The sequence below is a fragment of the Notechis scutatus genome, chromosome 2, assembly GCF_049901735.1.
Source record: "Notechis scutatus isolate UNSWTSFEM ecotype Mainland chromosome 2, rNotScu1.2, whole genome shotgun sequence".
NCBI lineage: Eukaryota > Metazoa > Chordata > Lepidosauria > Squamata > Elapidae > Notechis > Notechis scutatus.
Window position 1 is genome coordinate 134617353 of NC_142010.1, and position 18548 is coordinate 134635900.

The window sequence follows — 18548 nt, forward strand, 5'->3', positions numbered from 1 at the left end:
GGCAGGGATTTCCATTTCTCTCCGTTTGGGAAAGGGAGGGTTAGCTGTCTTGGTGGTCCACTTCAAAGCTTCTGGAAAGAGTGATGCTGTGGAGAGAATGTTCTAGTGCCGTGATGGCAAACCTGTGGCACACAGAGCCATTTGTGCCGGCACGTGAGCTGCAGGCAAACTTGCCTCACAGCTGATTTTCGGCTGGTTTGAGGTCTTTTTCGGCCTCCCAGAGGCTTCAGGAAGGCTTTTGCAGGCTTTTCAGGCCAAAAACTAGGCGAGTTTCGTCACTTCCTATTTTTCCAGAATTACCAGAAGTGATGAAATGGGCCTGAAAAGCCTGCAAAAGCCTTCCTGAAGCCTCTGGGAGGCCGAAAAAGACCTCAAACCAGCCGAAAATCAGCTGTGAGGCAAGTTTGCCTGCAGCTCACGTGCCGGCACAAATGGCTGTGTGCCACCTGTGGCACTTGTGCCACAGGTTCGCCATCACGGCACTAGAACATTCTCTCCACAGCATCACTGTTCTAGTGCCTATTTGAAGAGACTGGGCAGGTTTGGGGGAGTTGCTAAATGCAATTATGTATGGTCTACTTTAAACTTAGAAAGACGTGTCAAACATTGGCAGCAGTTGTGTGAAGGAATGAAAAAAGGAGGATGGAGCTATTGCAAAAAAGGAGATTCTCAATAATAGACACTGTTGTGTCTCGGTGCCGTACTCTTAACACTCACCCTTGCTTTTTTGTCACCCACAGATACAGCAGTTGTGAGGAGTTTGCTGCTGATGCTGCCCTGGTATTTGACAACTGCCGGACCTTTAATGAAGATGAGTCAGAGGTGGGCAAGGCGGGGCTGGCCATGCGCCAGTTTTTTGAGAGCCGGTGGGAGGAATTTTATCAGGGAAACCATGAGACAAACCCGTGAAGCTGGCAGAACGGGGAGAAGTGCAAGGAGCCAAAGGAGAAAGTGCCTCCCCTTTTACCCTGGGCTGCACACTTGTCTCTTCTGGAGCTCACCTTGCTACCTGCTGATTTAATTTTTTCCCCTTCACAATGACTGGACTTGGATTGGCATTTAACATCACGCCTTGATTCTCTTCACTCCAAGCAACACAAACTCTGACTGTATAAGCCAAATAAAATATATCTCTCTCTCCTTTTTTCAAAATGGAAAAACAACAACAACAACAACAACAACAACCACCACCCACATCCCCACCTTAGCTGGGGCTATTTAATAATAGCAATAGTTCTTAGTGAATGTGTAAGAACACTTTTTTTCTGTGCAGTGTCAGTACCATGCATTAATGGCCAGTAATGTGGACGTTAAGTTTTCCTCCTTTTTAGATTCTCATTGAAATGTATAAAAGCAGATCACTCCTGCCTCTGGGAATGACAACCTTGACAAAACTAAAACATGCTGCTTCTCTTCCCCTTGCCCCTCCCAACTCTGCCTCACCCCCCCCCCCCCCCCACCCTGCTTTTCCCCTTTCAGAAGAGCCTTCATTTCCATGGCCAACATTTTCTTTCTAGCCCGGTTTCCTTTTCTGAACCCGAGAGTAGAGTTTAGAGTTGGTATGTGCATTGTTGGGAAAGGATCTTGGGGGACTCTGCCCATGAGGGTGCCCAGTCCTTGTAGTCAAAGATGACGTCCCCCTTCGCTGGAGAGGTATCCAAATAGGAGCCTCTGTATGAAAAGTTAGGAGTGGGTAGGGTTATATTGCCGGATTAGATTAATGTCCATCAACTATCCCATTTAACCCAAAGTTGCTTAGAGTTACTGAGTTGCTCCGAATTTTATTTCTAAGGAAACAATGCAACAAAATAGAAATAATCCACACAGCAGTAATCCACTAAGCAGCCAGTATCACTCAGATTGTATTTTTCTGTAGGTGTGCAAATGATGATTAACCTGGACTAATCTTTACACTCTTCCCCCTCCTGATCTCTCCACAGAGGCACTCAATGAAATTACTATAGACAGAAGTTGCTTTGTCTAGTGTTCATACAGTTCATTTTCCCTCCAATAGCGGGCAATATGCTGGAATGACTCCCTGGGCCTATGGGGGACCAAAGTATACAAGCTTGCAAAACTGGGCTGCTCCAGTCAACATTCTTAGAGGAACTGGCTTTTGGATGATCAGTGCCAGTTCTTCTGAAGATCATATTATGGGATCTCATCCTTATTTGAATGTCCACAGTTCTCCCCATCCAACTCTGCCCCAGGGTTATTCCTCAGGGATAGCTTCTGTCTACAAAGCATGATTTGCCATCTCTGTGTATGTGTGGCAGGACTGTTTGTTTCCTGCCTTGGCATGTGACTACCATAATCTATTGTAAGGTTGCTTCTCTTTTGAGAAAGTTGTGAGATTGTCTCCATTGTAATGGAAGGAATACAATCCTTTCATTCTTCAGTAGCTTTCTGGACCTCAACAAGATGATAGAGGATTGTCACTGTTTCCTTCTATGTTAGGTTTCTATTTCCTCACCATATTTTAATATATGTGATCTAAAGTGCAGCCTTCTTTGATTATTAAAGCTGAGACTTAGCCTAAATGCAGCTTTGGATTATAAGGCCGTGAAGGCAAAGTAGAAATCTTTGTATCTCATGATGTGTGATACAAGCTATTGCTTCATGTCTTTAAACAAAAAGCAGAAAAATTGGAAATAGAGCAGTACTCAGCTGGACATCTTTGTGTAATATCCATAGTTGACTTGTTTAAAGATCCAAACCTGTTTATACATGTTTCCTTTTCTTTTTGATCTACATTTTCTATATAGTATTTAATTTATACACATACCACGTGTGAATATTTTAACCTACTCTATATTTGAACATAGTTTTGAATGTTTTGAAAGGAGGAAGCAAAATTTTGATTTAATCCAACCACAGTAGTTTTCCTGCACATCATTTTTACCAGTTTGTCATTTGTTCCTGTGCATTTGGGTGTCTGGTGCTAGAGACTTGCCAGATTCAAATAGCAGTTGAAGCCAATCTCTTAAGTCATTCCCTCCCTTGTTTGTCTCTTATTGAAGCAAGAAGTAGATTGTGGTCACAACAAAGGCTCCATCTCCATACATGCCTGTGTATGTAAATGTGTGTGTATACACACTTGCATGACAGTGCATTTACCAGTTGGCTGGTTGGTCCTTTAAAAGAAAAAAAAAGGAAAAAAAAACCTCTCCCCCCACCCCCCCCAGAACTTTTATAGGACGAAAGGCAAGATAAATTGGCCAATTCTTTTTCAGTCCCAGCGTAACCTCTCAGTCATTCCTTGATGATGGGTTGAGGCCTGTTTGCAACCTGGACTCCAGCATGACCCAGGAGATCCCATTCCCCACCGAATGTGAGAGTTACCAGAGAACCTGTTCCCTGGCCTGGGCTCTGTTCAGGAGCTGCACACTGGGAGAAACCATAACCCAGGCGCACTACGACGAGGGCCCTGCTGTTTGGCGCTTGGCCAGTGTCTGCTCCCAGAAGCAGAATTGGGCAAGCCCTGTGCTGAGGCACCCTCCAGAAAGTGTAGGTTGACTGTTCAGAGGAAATAATTTGGTTCTTCCATTTTCCTTCCACCACTGTTTGGTGGATCAGAGGCGTAGAAAGCCACCCCCTGGAACCTTTCCTCCCTTGCTGCTTTCATATCCAGCCTGGCTCCTCAAACCATTATAATTACGGGTATCACTTGGGGCAGACACTTGGCTGGCAGGGTCCTATTAGGAGATGGCTTTCTCCCTGATATCCACCTGTGCTACATCAGAGTGATATAAGGGTGTGTGTGAGTGTGTGTGTGTGCGTGTGCACGTGTGTGGGTGTTTTCGCCTCAATCCGCGTCAACCAATCCAATTGCAAGAGCACTGATGTAAGTAAAATGTAACCACAGGTGATATAACCTGGAGACGGAAACCTCCCGTACTGTGCTTCCTCCACCCCAACCTCACTTTCCTTCCCAATTGTTTTCAACAAAACGTAGCCTTTTTATATCAAATAACCTCAATCTTTTATTTTAAATTTGGGGATTTTGTTTTTTGGCTTTTAAAATAAAGAGGTAGAGTTGAAGTCTATTTGAAACTGACTTTATATTATGCATAAATATTTATATTTTATCTAAATGTGCTGTAACAAAACTTCTTTTGGTGGGTTTTTAGTAATTTTTTTTCCTGGATCATTTGGGGTTTGTTTTTTTCACCAGTCATGAGAGAACTCTAGAGTTGGAGGTGTTAATTTTTGGTTTTTAATTTAGAGTTTCATGGTTTTGGTTTTGGGGTTTCCTTTTTGTTATAGAAACATTAGATTTATAGATTCAAAGCCTCACACTCCTTAAAAGAAGGAATCCAGGTTTGACCTAATCTTGATCTTCATTAAGGGATATGGTCTTTTCAATCAGTTTATTAAAAAAAAACTTGTTTGTTGAAAGTTACATGGTTTTTGGAATTTAAGAATTGCAACTAGAATTGGCCTTATCATTCAACCACTGGCTTTTTCTTCCCCTTTCATCTTAATTTGGTATCGGAAAGGAACCAACTAACCCATCATCCTGTGAGATATTCTGAACAGCAGGAAGGGGAGGGGGAAAATCAAACTTTTTTATATGAAATAACCAAATGTGTTTGTTTTAGTGAATTTTTGATAATGTACAGTTTTTTGTGAATTTAAATTGATTTCTTTCTATATTTTTAGGACCAACCTCATTTTTAATAAGGTTTAAAAGGAAGAAAAAAAGTCTAGAATTCTTGTTTGTTTCCTTGTGATGTTTCCACAAGTACAGATGTTAGAGTGCTTGTCAAGTTTCAAAGAATAAACAAAAACAACCCAATGTTTGATAGAGAAGAAACTGCCTGAGAATGTTGTCTTTTCTCTGTGATCATCCCTGCTGGGGGGGGGGATGCATCTGCTTGGGCCTCCCCTCCTCTGCTCTCTTACGCAATGCACCCTGGGGCCAGTTAAGAGACAGCTAGGCCGATGAGATGCGGGTTCAATCCTGACAAGACTTCAGCATATTGTTTTGTAAAAGGGCTTAGCTGCTAATGTTGAAGCAAATGCTTGATAAATACATTCATAATGTCTGGTGAAATCACAGGGGCCCAAGAAAATTAAAAAAAAGATTTCTAGGAAATGTAATTGGTTTAAAACTAGGCTTTTGTACATTTGTCTTAAAAAGAAGTGCAGTCTTTGCAGTTACCACTTCTGGTTTTTCTTCTCTCCTCCTGCCTTTTGAGTTGAAGTGAAAAGATCAGCCTGACCTTCCATCTCTTCCTCTTGAGCGGTGGAAAAGGGAGCTAGGTCTGCCATGCACTTACCTTGGAGAAGCTCCCAGGCACCCTGGCCATTATCAAGCGTCAATTGAGCTAAAGACATTTTGCTGCCCAAATGAGGGCTGGGCAGGGACTGCTCTGTTTGTTTGAGATGGAAGTGCAACGGGCAAGCAAGAATACAGAATAGATGAATGAAGACCGTTCAGAACTATTTCATGTTTTCCCTGATGTTACGGTGTATAAAGCATTTCAATTTACCCAACCCAAAATATGTTTTCAATTCAAAATGCCCTGAAAGACTTCTGAAAGTTTTTCAAGAGCCATTTAAAAACCCTTTGCATAGTCTAAATTCTATTTTAGGGCTCAGTCTTTAAGGCACATTTCTTCTGCATTCCATGCTAGGAATGGGTAAAGAATCACAATTCTCATTTTCTACTTTTCTGGCCGTGAATTTCAGTAGTCTGGCCAGGGGCAGCCTCAGGACCTGCAGTTCTCCACTGCATGAACTACAGAACTGGTATCAGAACTGTAGCCCTTCATCTCACGATGATGTAGTTGCCTGGAACAAAAGTATGTAAATAGCCAATGTTGCTCATTTTGAATGCTTGGGGATTAGTTGGCACTGTTCACTACAGTATACTACAACTTCTTTGAAAGCTTTTGAGAAAGAGCATGAGTAACTTTAATTAGGAAACGAATTTCTCAATTTTTTGTCTTCATCCTTTAGAATTTGTATTGCCAATTACAGGTACTAAAAATACACACACACCCAAATAAATTCTGCAATTTTAAGACTGGCAAAAGCTAAATCCTTTATGTTGCCAGTGGCTGCACACAGCACATACTGGTTTGCTCGCTACTTTGCAAAATCTCAGGCTGTGTTTACAGACATGTTCTCACACGCATGTTACTGCTCCCACAAGAGAAGATTTCAGGTAGAGAGCAATGGCTGTTTAAACGTCCCATTAAATCTCATCTTTTGCGTTCAGTCAGTACCAGACGAGTCACAAGCAAAGCTGTGTACAATAGTATGATAAGTGAGATCTAAAGTGCTTAGAAAGATTCAGGACTGGAACCTGATCTTTTTTTAAGGGTTACTGGCACTACCTTTAGCTATTATTTTGCCCTGCACCCTTCCCAGGGCTAAGAGAAAAGGACTGGCCCCAAATCACCCAACTGGCTTCCAATCCAGCAAATCCAAAACTGGATTATCTTGCCCTGTGTATGAGACGAAAGCTATTCCATCACACCACCTGTTGCTATCTGACCTCCCCCAACCCAAGGTAAAAAGTTCTCTGTCAAAATAACGTTCCATTTTTGTGGGCCATTTTCGTGGGCCATTTTCGTTTGCCTGCAGAACAGGCTAGTTGACTTTTCCCCTTGGCAAAAAAAAGGCTGAATCATGCAACCTATTACAAAGCAATCAGATTTAACAATGATTGTTCTACTCTGGGAAAGGTATTTTCACCACAAACAGTTAATGGCTTAATTTGGTCCTACAGGAAAAGCCAATCCAGAGCAACTCAAACTCCCTGTCTTTACCATTTTATTTCCAATTAGTGTGGGGAATTGCCAGCGAGGGAAAGATGGTCTGTTCTAGCCTCCCTTCCTGCCGCAAATACTTAATGGCCTGCTGACTTTGAATAGTTGATAGCTGCAAAAAGAGCTCCAAAAATATAGCTGTTCTTTCCCCCTTAAAAGCTGTGGTTACCACACTCCTTTGCACCATCAAGTCTATAATTTGCCTGGGGCAAAGTACTTCCATTTGGCCTGAAAGGATAAGTGAACTACTTGAGCACCTGAGATGTTCCTATAATGAGGTTTTCTTATCCACATTCTTCACACAGTAAGCAGTTGGACACGTTTTCATAGCTCTGAGTTATACACAGAAGAGTACATTAATAAAACTTTGATTCAGCTGGAAATTAAGTTCTCACACAGTGCAATGGTATTTTCTCGTCACTAGTAAACAGGAATCTTTGGCTTTAAGATGGTACCCGATTTTAGTTCACAGGCTGTTAAGGGCTATAGGCAGAGTGTTCCTCACATCTGAGAGCTTCTGGCTTTGGTGCGTTGCTTCCGCTGCTCAATGGGTGGCTTTTGCTAGCCCCCTAGGCTTAAAGAACAAGGGGCCCTGAGCCCCATTCAGTAGCCTGCATCCTTTTGCACAGGTCTTGAATCCCTCAGCCTAGGACTCATGCCTTTTTCCTTGGCCACATAAAGGTACATCTTCCTTGTGAACATGATGAATGTTTGTGTGTGCCTTTGAATCAGTGCCGATTCCTGGCAACTGTCTGGGCAAGTCTTTGCAGTCGTCTTGGCAAGGTTTTTCGGAAGTGGTTTGTCAGTGCCTCCTTCCCAGGGCTGAGAGAATGACTGGCTCATGTTACCCAGCTGGTTTTGTGCCAAAAGGCAGGACTAGAACTGACAGTATCCCAATTTCCAGCCTGGAGAATTAACCAGTTATTCCTGTAACTCCACAGCTGACGGAAGCACAGCAGTGAGCAAACTGTGCCAGAAGTTGGCCTGTTTTCCAATTCACAGAAAGTGCCTGAAAAGCATCCACGGATGCAAAAGGATTTTTCTTGAATATAACCCGAAGCTGTTATTAACAAATAATCTCTATTAAATCTTGGCAATTGCTCTTATATTAGCAAACGGCCTACTATAATTTGATGATCATCAGGTGCAAATTCCCTCTTAAAAGTGAATCTTAAAACAATCAAGGCATAGCACTTTTTTTTTCCATCTTTTATTTCAAAACAAAAATTTGTTCAAAATGAGACCAGTCAGAGCTCCACAGAGGGGGCAATTGTACAGGGTTGAGAAAGAGAGAAAAAGGAGAAAGAGAGAGAGAGAGAGAGAGAGAGAGAAACAGGCCTGGTGGTATGTAGCATGGAGGATACAAAACAATAGAAACTTCTCAATTAAAAAAACCTGTACAAATAGTCCCTAAGTATATAAATAAAACTAGTCAGTACAATGAATGGAGAGATGGGCAGGAACTTTCCTCGGGTTTGTGGCAAATGGAAGCCTTTAAGAATTCCAGTACCTTCAAAATGGGAGTTCTGAAGGTCTTGAGTCAGAAATGGGATAAAGGCAAACAAGGTTCCATCCTCAGTTGGGTTGACTGCCAAATGTGTTTTAACAAAATGCATTTTTACATCCATGACATGTTTTTTTTTTCTCTCTTAAAGCAAACATTTAGCTAACTTGTTCCCAAGTCATGAAAAAAATACAAATACACTGAAGCACATGAAATATAGCCTGTAGCTTTGTTATAGCCATGATCCAGCATGAGAAGGACGTTGCGTAGGGTGTGGATGCCTATTGCTATTTGTTTTAAGGGCAATTTGCTATAGGGCAAGGCATCAGTGCAACCATCACAACCCCCAGGTTAAGGGCATATTGCTCCAGAGGAAAGTGCAGACAAGCTCAAGATTTCTTCAAGACAAGTTAGGTTGAACCTTGTTGCATTGAATCAAGAGACCCTAGTTTAAGCTCATCCACACAGGCCCTTCCTGCTAGGGGATGGGAAGACTATGGAAGAACACGAAATAGTCCGCAACCATACACATTTATTCCACAGCAATAATCAAAAAGGGGCGGGGGGTGGGGGCTGTTCTGATTCCATTACTTTTCTAAGTCACAAGTTTCAAATCATCACCCGCATGGTAAGTTTGGAAGGGGTGGGGGGGGGAGATACATTGCCTCTTCTGCCCTGCCTTTGGACCATCCCAGAGACAGCTGCTCACTGTTCCGTTGGGGGCCCGTTTGTAGAAGACCCAAATGTGCAGCAAAAATGGAAGCAGGAAATCATAGCACCGAGAGTCCTGGAATAATAATAATTGGCTGGGTACAATTTCTGGTTTGACTACCGAATCAATTTGGAATGACTGAAGCCCATCCTCTCGAGTGTGCTGTCTTTTGCATGCTTGCTTTGGGGTGGGGGTGGGGGCTGGAGAGCTGACAATTCCTGGGGACGGGGCTTCCCCGGTTACGCGGGCGACCATTATACAGCTCTTACTTGGGAGCAAATTTGTATCAAGCACGTCATCCTTCTTTCTTTCTTTTTTTTCTTTTTTCGTGGGCTCTAGATCAGCCATCCTGAGCCAAACCAAGGATCCACATAACATCATCTTTACAATGAACCAGAGTTTGATCTTTGGAAAAGTTTTAACAGTATAGTAGCACTAAATATATCCTTAAACAACAACACCCCCCCACCCCCAATTTATCATCATCCCCAAAGCCATACTATTCATACATCACCTTATACAATTTTTACAGATGATGAAGTAAATCCTTGCTCAAAAGTCAGTCCGCTAACTTTGTTAACAGGGTCTGGCCGGTTTTTGTTGTCTGCATTCTACCTCCTGGTGGTTTTTACAGGAGAAACAGGTGTTGGTGGGTTAGAAAGTGTGACGTATCTTAGGGCAACGATTCTCTTTCTGTTGTTGAAACCAAACCCTTGCGAATACCGTACTCAGCTACAACGAAACTCTTTAAGAGGACAGCAGCCTCTAATATGCTTTGATACTTCCCAAATTGGGTAACGCCTTGCTTTTGCAAGAAAACATGAACCACTGTGCTCTGTTATAAAATGAAACTCTGATGGGGGCCTGCTGTCCTTCTGGAATCTCCCTTGATCTCTTCCGGTGGGAGCAGTGAAGCCCTAAGGAGAGAGCCTGAAGCTCCAGAGACGTGGGGCAAAAAAGCAGGGGGAGAAAGAGGGAAGCAACTTGGTGGTCTTGTCAACTATTGCCCAGTCGGGTTCTCACAACAGAGCCACAAGAAAATGCTTCTCTAGACAAAACCATTTCTGCTCCATTTTTTTAAATAAACTAATACATTTTACAAGAAAAATTAGAAAAGCAAAGCCAAAACGAGTACATTGAACATAAACTGTATTAATTAGCAGCAACACAGGGGTCATTTTTTTTTTCCATTCAAACCAACATTTTTCTTCTCTCTCTCTCTCTCTCTCCCACTTCCCAAAAGCAGAGGAGCCTAAAGGGTTTTCTCTTGTTAAGGATGAGGTGGGGAGCGTATCCCTTGGAGAAGGTGCAGTTTGCCGGTTCCGGGTATACAAATGAACTGCGAGTGCATGTGAGGTAGATGTGTAGCTAAGAATGATGGAAACTGGAATTGATGAGCATAAAAATGAAGGAAAATTCTGAACCGGGTTTCCTCTCTCTCTCTCTCTCTCGCCACCCTCCCCCCAACCATCACCAACTTCCAAGGAGTGCAGGGTTGGTACAGCTAAAGAATTCAGGGTGATGATGGTGCTCGCTTTCTGAACTACCCACATTGGAAATGGACCTAAGATGTGAGAGGCTCGTCTATCAGCTCTTGGAGGCAGCCTGCTGCATTCTCCTCCAGTGTGGTGGGTGGAAACATGGGGTGAAGGCTGGTTATGGGGAGTGGGGAGGAGCCGGAATAAGGAGCAGCAGCCAGGTAGAAAGGAAGGACAAGACTACAGCATCCTTGCTTTTTGAAGACTGACACGGAGAAAGGCTGAACTAGGACTGGGCATTTATAAAGTGCAGGGACTGGTTTCCCCCCCGCTGTCAGAATGGGACAGGGGAAATCAAGGCACAAGATAAAAGAAAAAAACAGCAGCTCAGAGGTGTGGGCTCCAAAGGCCCCAGCTGCTTGTGTTTGGTCCCTGCACAAAGCATGCAGGCTTCCAGATCATGGTTTAAGCAAGGGATGGTTTGATATATATATATGGTAAAGCATCGTAACAGTGATCTTCCTATCCCGCAGGTGGGTTATAGCCGTGGACTTGACTTGCAGTCTGCCAGGAAGCTGGAGCCTTCCTGTAAGCTTTCAGCAGACCCCATGAGATGGGGCTGGAGCAGGAAGGCTACCATCCAAAGTGCCCTCTGCAGCCTACCGAGGATGAGAGAAGAGTCTAGCATTACTCATCACCCCACTATGCTCCTGTTCCAAATGGATGCGATGGAATAAACGTAAAATAATGAAACTCTTACTGCCCCAAAGCACGTATCTAAGTAAGGATTGCACAGGAGCATCTCAAGCGTGCAAATAGCACCTGTCCGCAACTCTTTTAACTCTTTTAACTCCCTGCATCTTTGCCTGGGATAGCACACTTGCCCTCTTCAGCTGCCATGGGTTCCTTGATAAAAACCCAGCTGCTTTAAAGAGTCGCAGAGAGGTGCTAGGTCTCTGCACTCTTGCATTCCAAGGACCTGCTTGGATCTAGATCCAAAGTGTTGCACAAACCTAACGTCTAGCTTGGGTGAGAAAGGGCTGTGAGGCAGTGGTCCAGGAAGAGGAATGAGAATAGAGCTGAGGCTTAAAAGGAATCTTTGCAAGGGCAAAACGCGTGGGAAAGATTGTAAAGCACATGTTATTTCTCTTCTATCGGCTTACATTCATTCTTGCACCCATCCATCTCTAGCTTTGATCTTCTTCAGTCTTACACACAGGGGGCTTCCTCCAAAACATTTTTGATCTACAGCTGTCCTCTTTTCTAAACTCTTAGCAATCTCTGTCTCGGCATGCACACCACACACCGGCCACTGCTACTCTGACTCAACCTCTGCTTTACCATTGTCAAAACAGTCCCAATGCCTTTGGATGGTGATTCCTGGTGGCAATTCTACTGTAGATTCAGTTCTACTTTTGTTTCTAATGCGCCGTGTGATCATTTAGATTCCTAGGGAGTCGCATTTGGTAAACCATGCCAAGTCTGCTTCCAGCACCCTCCTTTTCTATCCTCAAAGGCCGCCTCGTAGAACTGGATTTGAAACACTGCTTCCTGTAATTTCCCCCATCCGATAGCCTGGGTTTGGGTTCTGCCAAATGCTAACCCCTGTTCCACATCCAGGATGACCAACAGTGAGCCAGCCCCAATCTCTGGTTCTAAAAGAGGAAGACCCATCAACACTTCAGAAGAACCAGCTTCCAGAGATCAGAAAGAAGGGAAAACAAAGAGGACAATAAGGCAGGGGGTCTTGAGGCCTTTTGTCTTCATTTAGAAATGAACACTGCAGTTTGGACAAGTGGGCGTGCTGTGATCTTGTCTTATGGGTTCAAGATTATGTATCTGGGATACACTTAGACTAGACCACAAGTGTGTTACCTCCTTGCTGGCAAACTTGTATTTATCTCTTTGCCGCAGACAGTTATGGATCCATTAAGCACCAGCATAAGGCAGAGAGGGCTGTGGGATTTTTTTTTTTTTTTAAATAAACAGATCATATGCCAAAAGGACAGCCAACACAGAGGAAAGCTCCGTGTTCTTTATGGGGTGGGAACTTGCTTAGGATATGTTAGGTATCTAATGGCAGCCGAATACCAAATGCACGGATCAGGAAAGCAATACAGTACCTGCAGGTAGGCAGGCAGGTACTGTATGCCAAAAGGAGGAACTCTCTCTTCCAAAGCAGCTCTTGATCTGGTACTTGACTTTTACAGAGCCTTTGGGGGCTTTCGATGCCTTTGACATACATTTCTGTGCACGGATAACCATCCCAGCAGTTCAATGAGGGTCAGATTTGCATTGCACTAGAGATAGGACAGAAATATTGGGGGCGGGCCTACATTCCCCCATTCACCCTGAACTCCAACTCACTGGCCACATAAGGTGTTTGAGGTTTCACTACGGCTACAAAACGCAGGAATTGTGCACATTTACTTCAAAGCTATTTCCCTGAATTTATGGGAATTTCCTTCTAGGTAAGGATTGCTCTCTTAATCATAACTAAATTTTACAGAGTTGTATTCTGGATTTCTTTGCTTCCCCCCCTACCCACCCACCCACCCCCGCCTCTGAGTGCTGGAGAGAAGAGACAACATTTAGGAAGCTAGGATAGTCATTTCATATCAGCAGCAAGATAAACTAGGTAGCTAATTAACCATAACTTTGATCTCCCAAATTAGCTTGGGTTCAAAGACAAATCCCCATAGTTTGCAGGATAGAACTTTGGGAGGGATGCCGTCCGTGAGCCGTTCTGTTTTACAGCTTGATGACAATGCCAAACCAAATCAAAAGTTTGGCATTTATCTGTTTTAAAGTTCTGATATCAGGATTTGCTGATTTTATTTACTTGTTAAATTAATCAATTATTTTAATGATTTTAATAAATAATTTAACTAATTAATTTTAATGCTGTTCCTACTGTTTAAGAAAACAGTGACCCTGATTTTCATGATTATACCTAAGCTAGGACAGGGCTGGAAAGCTAGCTCATATTTTCATCACCTGCTTCAAGGCAACATAATATGGTCAGGCCTGATCCTTGGTGTTTATTTTCTAACAGGTTTCCAAGTTTAGAGTTTAGCAAAAGGGAGTTTTTAATTTTACTTCTTTGATTACGGGCTACATTTAAACATGGCCTCACTTTAAAGGCTGTACAATCACAGACTTAATTTTAATCTAGGGGATGACTGAACCTATCAGATTCTTAGTTGCCATCATCAAATGCCTAAATATCTAGCATATTTCCCACTCCAATCTAGAATAAGCTAGTAAGGGAAGGAGTGCTTAGAGGTGATTGAAGTTAAGTTTATTAATGCAAGCCAGGAGAATCCCAACTGTAAACACATCAATTTGTTGGAATCAAATTTAAGGATCAGGAGATCTTGTAGACAACACCCCCCACCCCCTTTTTAAATCTTTTTTTTTTTAATAACATGGGTTTCACTAACCACCCACTGTTAATTATTTTAGCAAGATTTTGTAGCGGATTTGGACAAGCAGCTGTGAATCCTAACCTAGCAAGAAATTTGGCAGCACGAATCCTATCAAAACAAGAGGGTGGAGTGTGTGCGCCTTTCTACAGATCTCTCTCACCCCCAAGGACATTTCATAGGACATCTTTCCTCACCCTAGTGCCTTCCAGATGTGGAGCTGTGCTTTAACACACCTGGAATGCATAAGAAAGGGCCCTAGGGTGGGGGTCTCCAACCTTGGCAACTTTAAAGCAAACCTGGCTGAGGAACTCTGGGAGTTGAAGTCCACAAGTCTTAAAGTTGCCCAGGTTGGAGAGCCCTGCCCTAGGGGATTAAACAGAAAACTAGAAGCTGCTGGAAAAAACTGGGGTGGGGGTGGAGGCAGGAAAGTGGCCTGTTAAGGACCCGGTGTACCCCAATGTAGTCTTGAGGTTGCAGGCCATATCTGGAGCAAACTTGGAACAGATTTCTCAAGTAGAGTCCTTTTGCAGCTTGTAATTACTTTGAGTGCAGATGCGAGGTGTTTTCAAAGTTTCCCTGTGGTTTGGCATGTGATCTCTGCAGGCAAATAACGAGAGGGAAGGAAGGGCAGGTATAAACCCCGATCTAGCTGGGAAGTTCCTTTACTCGTCCTGCAGAAACTGTGTGCTCCTCTGCCTTCACACACCCCCCCCCAAATAGTCGGGGTCAGTTGGAAACCAGAATCTCAGTTACGGTATTCTTTATTATTACTACTGTTAGTATTATTATTATTTAACTAGCCAGCCCAATCCATTTTGGGACCCTGCAAAACTCCGTTTGGCCACAGATGAAGCCCATCGAAGATCACGTAACATAAAGATGAAGGCAAGCTTGCATGCCCCAAAAAAGGCACTTCAGTTTCTCTCAGCATTAGGAGGGGAGGGGTGTGTGGTTAGGCCAACCAGGAAGGTCTGGCCAGGCTAGAGAAAGGGGCACCAAAGGTAGCCAGCCTTTGGATCCACTCTGGGCTCCTGCACTGTCAGTCTCGCCTCTCTTGTCTGGGTGGCATTACGGTCGTGTCTCTGGGTCGTCCCTTGTCACGAGCAATGCGGGAAGGTATCTTAAGCAGCCTGGCTGAAGGACTGTGAGGATGGGGCGAACTGAACCTTCCCCAAACCTCCCAACAGGAAGCCAACCTGCTCTTGCTGGGGTCAGGACCATGCTTTCAAAATGGTTAAGATGACAAAAGGATCCTGAGCAACGCACAAATCCAATTACACTCGATATATTTATGCCACCTCCTCCGATATGTCACCCTACCCATAGATCTGCCTCCACTCCCTCAAAGGCATGGATGGCCCACACGCAAACCAAGATAGATAGGGACACATGCACACACAGTACTCTTGCTTTCCTAGACTCACGTGACACCCGTATGGCCTCCGCCATTGCTCCTTCCTGATTGTCAGCTGCATAAGAGCCATTTCTTCAAAGGAAGGGGCCAGCAGGGAGTGGGGGGGAGAGGAAAGGGGAACAAGGTGATCACAGCCCATGGTGGGAAAAGCAAACGTCGGTTGGTGGGACAACGGGATGGAAGGGTCAGCTACATGCCAGCTGGGCTGGGCTGGGCTGGGGGTGACTTTATGGTGGAAGAGAGGATGACTTTTAGCACCATCTGGTTGGGGCGGAGAGGGGAAGGGAACATGCAGAGGTGTCTAAAGCACTTCAGGAGGCTCTGCAGGGAAACACAAGGTAGGAAAGGCTGAATTATTGCACATAGTCTCCTCCTATTGCAAATCTCAGGGCGCAGCCAGCAATCAAGGGCTGGGGGAGGGAGGGATAACGTGCATAGTAACTAGGGTCTCCGGGAGCGGGGGGGGGAGGGGGAGAGCTGGGACATCCCCTGCAAGGTGCTTGATGCTCCTTGGTTGCTTGGTTCACGGCAATCGGGACGGGCTTCCTGCAGTCCCCACCAGTCGGAAGGAGAAGCACCTGTTCCCAGCTGAGTTGGTCGAGAGAAAAAACGGATGCAGTGTGGACCTGGGCTTGGCAGGCATGCAGGAACTGGGGGGCGGAAAGTGGAGGGGGCTTACGGCAGCACAGTCCGGACCGCAGGCAGCAGAAGGCACTGTGTGTGTGTGTGTGTGTGTGTGTGTGTGTCTGTGTCTGTGTCTGTGTGTATGCGTGTAAGAGTGTGTGTGTGTGTGTTTGTGTATCCCGGGGATGGGGGACGGGGCGAAGCACTGCTGCTGGCAACATGTCCATTCAACGTCCAAGAGTCCAGAGGTGACGACGCATCACTGGCGGCAGATTCCTTAGTCCGTTTATTGTTCCCCTGGTCCAGGGCAGGACGGGGCAGGCGAGGGTGTGGGGGGAAGCCTCCCCATGGAAGCAAAGACAGGTCTGCACAGAAGCTCAAATCAGTCCAAAACATCCAGCAAAAAATAGTCCAATTGGACAGAGGGCAGAAATTGAGGTCTGGCGCAAACTCTGTTTTTTTTTCTCTCTCTCTCAGCTGAGGCAAAATTTATGCCAAAAAACAAAACAAAAAACCGGGATAAAGTTCATCCGATGCCTCCAGCCGCATCATTTCATTCCAACTTGACAAGCATTAAGCAAACCCCTCTTGCTGCCGCCAAAGTTCAACTTTTTTTTTTAAGATTTCCTTTTTTTTCTGAATTTTTTTTTTGTAAATTTCCTCTTTTTTATTTTTTTGTAAATTTGTCTTTTTTAGAAAAAAAATACCCTCTTGAAATAATAAAATAATCCTTTCAAAGCAAAATTCCCTCCCCGCTCCCACCCCAAGGAAGAAGAAGAAGAAGAAGAAGAAAAAAAAAGAATTCCGCACTGATTTTTATCCTACAGCTGCGAGGTGGGGCTTTTCAGAGCATTTTTGTTTTCCTTATAAAACAACAACAGAAAAAATATTCAAACACTTTTGCATATTTGTCCTTTAAAAAATCTTTTACATGACCAAAGAAAACAAAATGAATTCAAAGGAGCAAAAAAAAAAAAACCTTCCTTCCACAGAGGGACCGAACCAGCTTTCCAAAAGAAGCGGGGGAAAAAATTCATTTTCTTCTCTGGGGAATTCTGGGGCATCCAAAGCGTTTGACTTTGCTGTTATCAAGAAAATAAACACGCACGCACGCACACACACACACGCAAACATACACACACACAAATGTTCTCGTATTAAAATAGTCCTTAGTCCATCTGTACATCTAAGGGTTGGGGGTATTTTTTTTTTTTTGTACCCCCATTCTAACCTCCTTTGGTTCCTCGGTGACAAAAGTCTATTGCGGTTATTTCCTTTTTTTAGAAAACAAAACAACCTTTTTCTTTGCCAAAAAGAAAAAAGAAGAAAAAAAGAAACAAAAACAAAAATGGTTCCAACATCTTCTAAACGCAGCACAAAATTTTAACCAAAAAACAAAACAAAAAACAAACCACGTTGTCTCCCTCGAAGTGATTGCTCAGAGTTGAGCTGCTCGGTGGCACTAAAGGGATGAAAAATGGAGGGAATTACGAGAGTGGGCAACAAAGACCATTGGTGGAGGTAGTTAGCGTGGCACACAAAGTAGTAAGCAAGAAGAGAAAACGTCCTATTCCCAAGCCTTCCTCCTTCGGCCTCTCTCTCCCCACCGCTTCTGGCAGCCGCCCTGGTGTCCAATGTGTTGGGAAGCACTGGAAGGCTCTATCTGAGCGACACACGACCTACTCAGCCCCTCGGCCTCAACCTTCAGCCACTTACGTATGTGGGAGAAGAAGGCCTTTGGACTGAAGGGGTGGACATGGTTAGGTCTGAATTAGTTTAGGGCAGCTCTGCACTGAAGAGTTGCTGCAGGAAGCCGTGCCCTGCATTTCCTGCAGTGAACAAAGGAAGCGCCCCCTCTGAGGCACAGAACGTTGGCCTCCTTCAAGGGTTCACTGTGGGAAATGTTGATGTCACACCAGGAGCCCCTTCCAAAAAAAAAAAAAAGGTCATTCTGAGAGTTGATCTCAGAATTCCAAGCAGAGAGTCCTATTAGCCTGCTTGGGAGAACAAACGAGTGTTGTGACACCTTAAAGATCAATATACAATATAGGTGTCATTGAACAAATGAGGCCGATGTGCAAAAGGTTCAGCAGGTGACGGTCAGTTGTTCCTGAAGGCCACCTACCCTTCAATCCCCTGATGAAGAAAACACTTGGTCACATAATTGCCAGGCTATGCAAAGGCGAGAATCCTTATTCGTCTCATTAACATTCCACTCTCTGCTCAATCATTTTTTGGTTGTGCCCAAAGTGCCCAAATCTGATGATCCTGACAGAAAAAAAAAACCTGGGGCCTGTTCCTGGGACAAGGAGGAGATTCTGCATCCTATCTCAGTGAGAAGTTTGATTCATCTTCATTCTTGGAACTCGGGGGGCGGGGGGGACAGCCTCAGTGGTGGCATGCTACTGGTTCTGACTGGTTCAGCCGAACCGGTAGTAAAAAAAAAAAAAAAGCCTCCAATGATCAGCTGAGAAGAGGAAAACAATCTTCCACAACCAGCTGAGAGGAGAAAGAAGAGAAAAGCGTAGGATCGGCCTTCCCACCCGCCCCTGCGCTTTTCTCTTCTTTATCCTTTCAGCTGGTTGGCGCTGCAGGCCTCAGCTGGTATG

At 44.3% G+C, this 18548-nt stretch overlaps 2 protein-coding genes across 13 annotated transcripts in view; one reads left to right on the forward strand and one right to left on the reverse strand.

Annotated features, from left to right (window-relative positions):
- Positions 1-4816, forward strand: part of BAZ2A (bromodomain adjacent to zinc finger domain 2A) — a 61668-nt gene extending 56852 nt beyond the window's left edge. For all 9 annotated transcript variants that reach the window (XM_087956255.1, XM_087956256.1, XM_087956258.1 and 6 more), the window contains one exon: positions 741-4816. In XM_087956255.1, coding sequence (XP_087812381.1) covers positions 741-909 — 169 coding nt within the window. In that variant the 3' untranslated portion in view covers positions 910-4816. The remainder of the gene's footprint in view (positions 1-740) is intronic.
- A 5311-nt stretch (positions 4817-10127) lies between these two features.
- RBMS2 (RNA binding motif single stranded interacting protein 2) overlaps positions 10128-18548 on the reverse strand; it is a 74775-nt gene continuing 66354 nt past the window's right edge. For all 4 annotated transcript variants that reach the window (XM_087956265.1, XM_026680013.2, XM_026680012.2 and 1 more), the window contains exon 14: positions 10128-17401. The gene's annotated coding sequence lies outside the window, so the exon portion shown is untranslated. The remainder of the gene's footprint in view (positions 17402-18548) is intronic.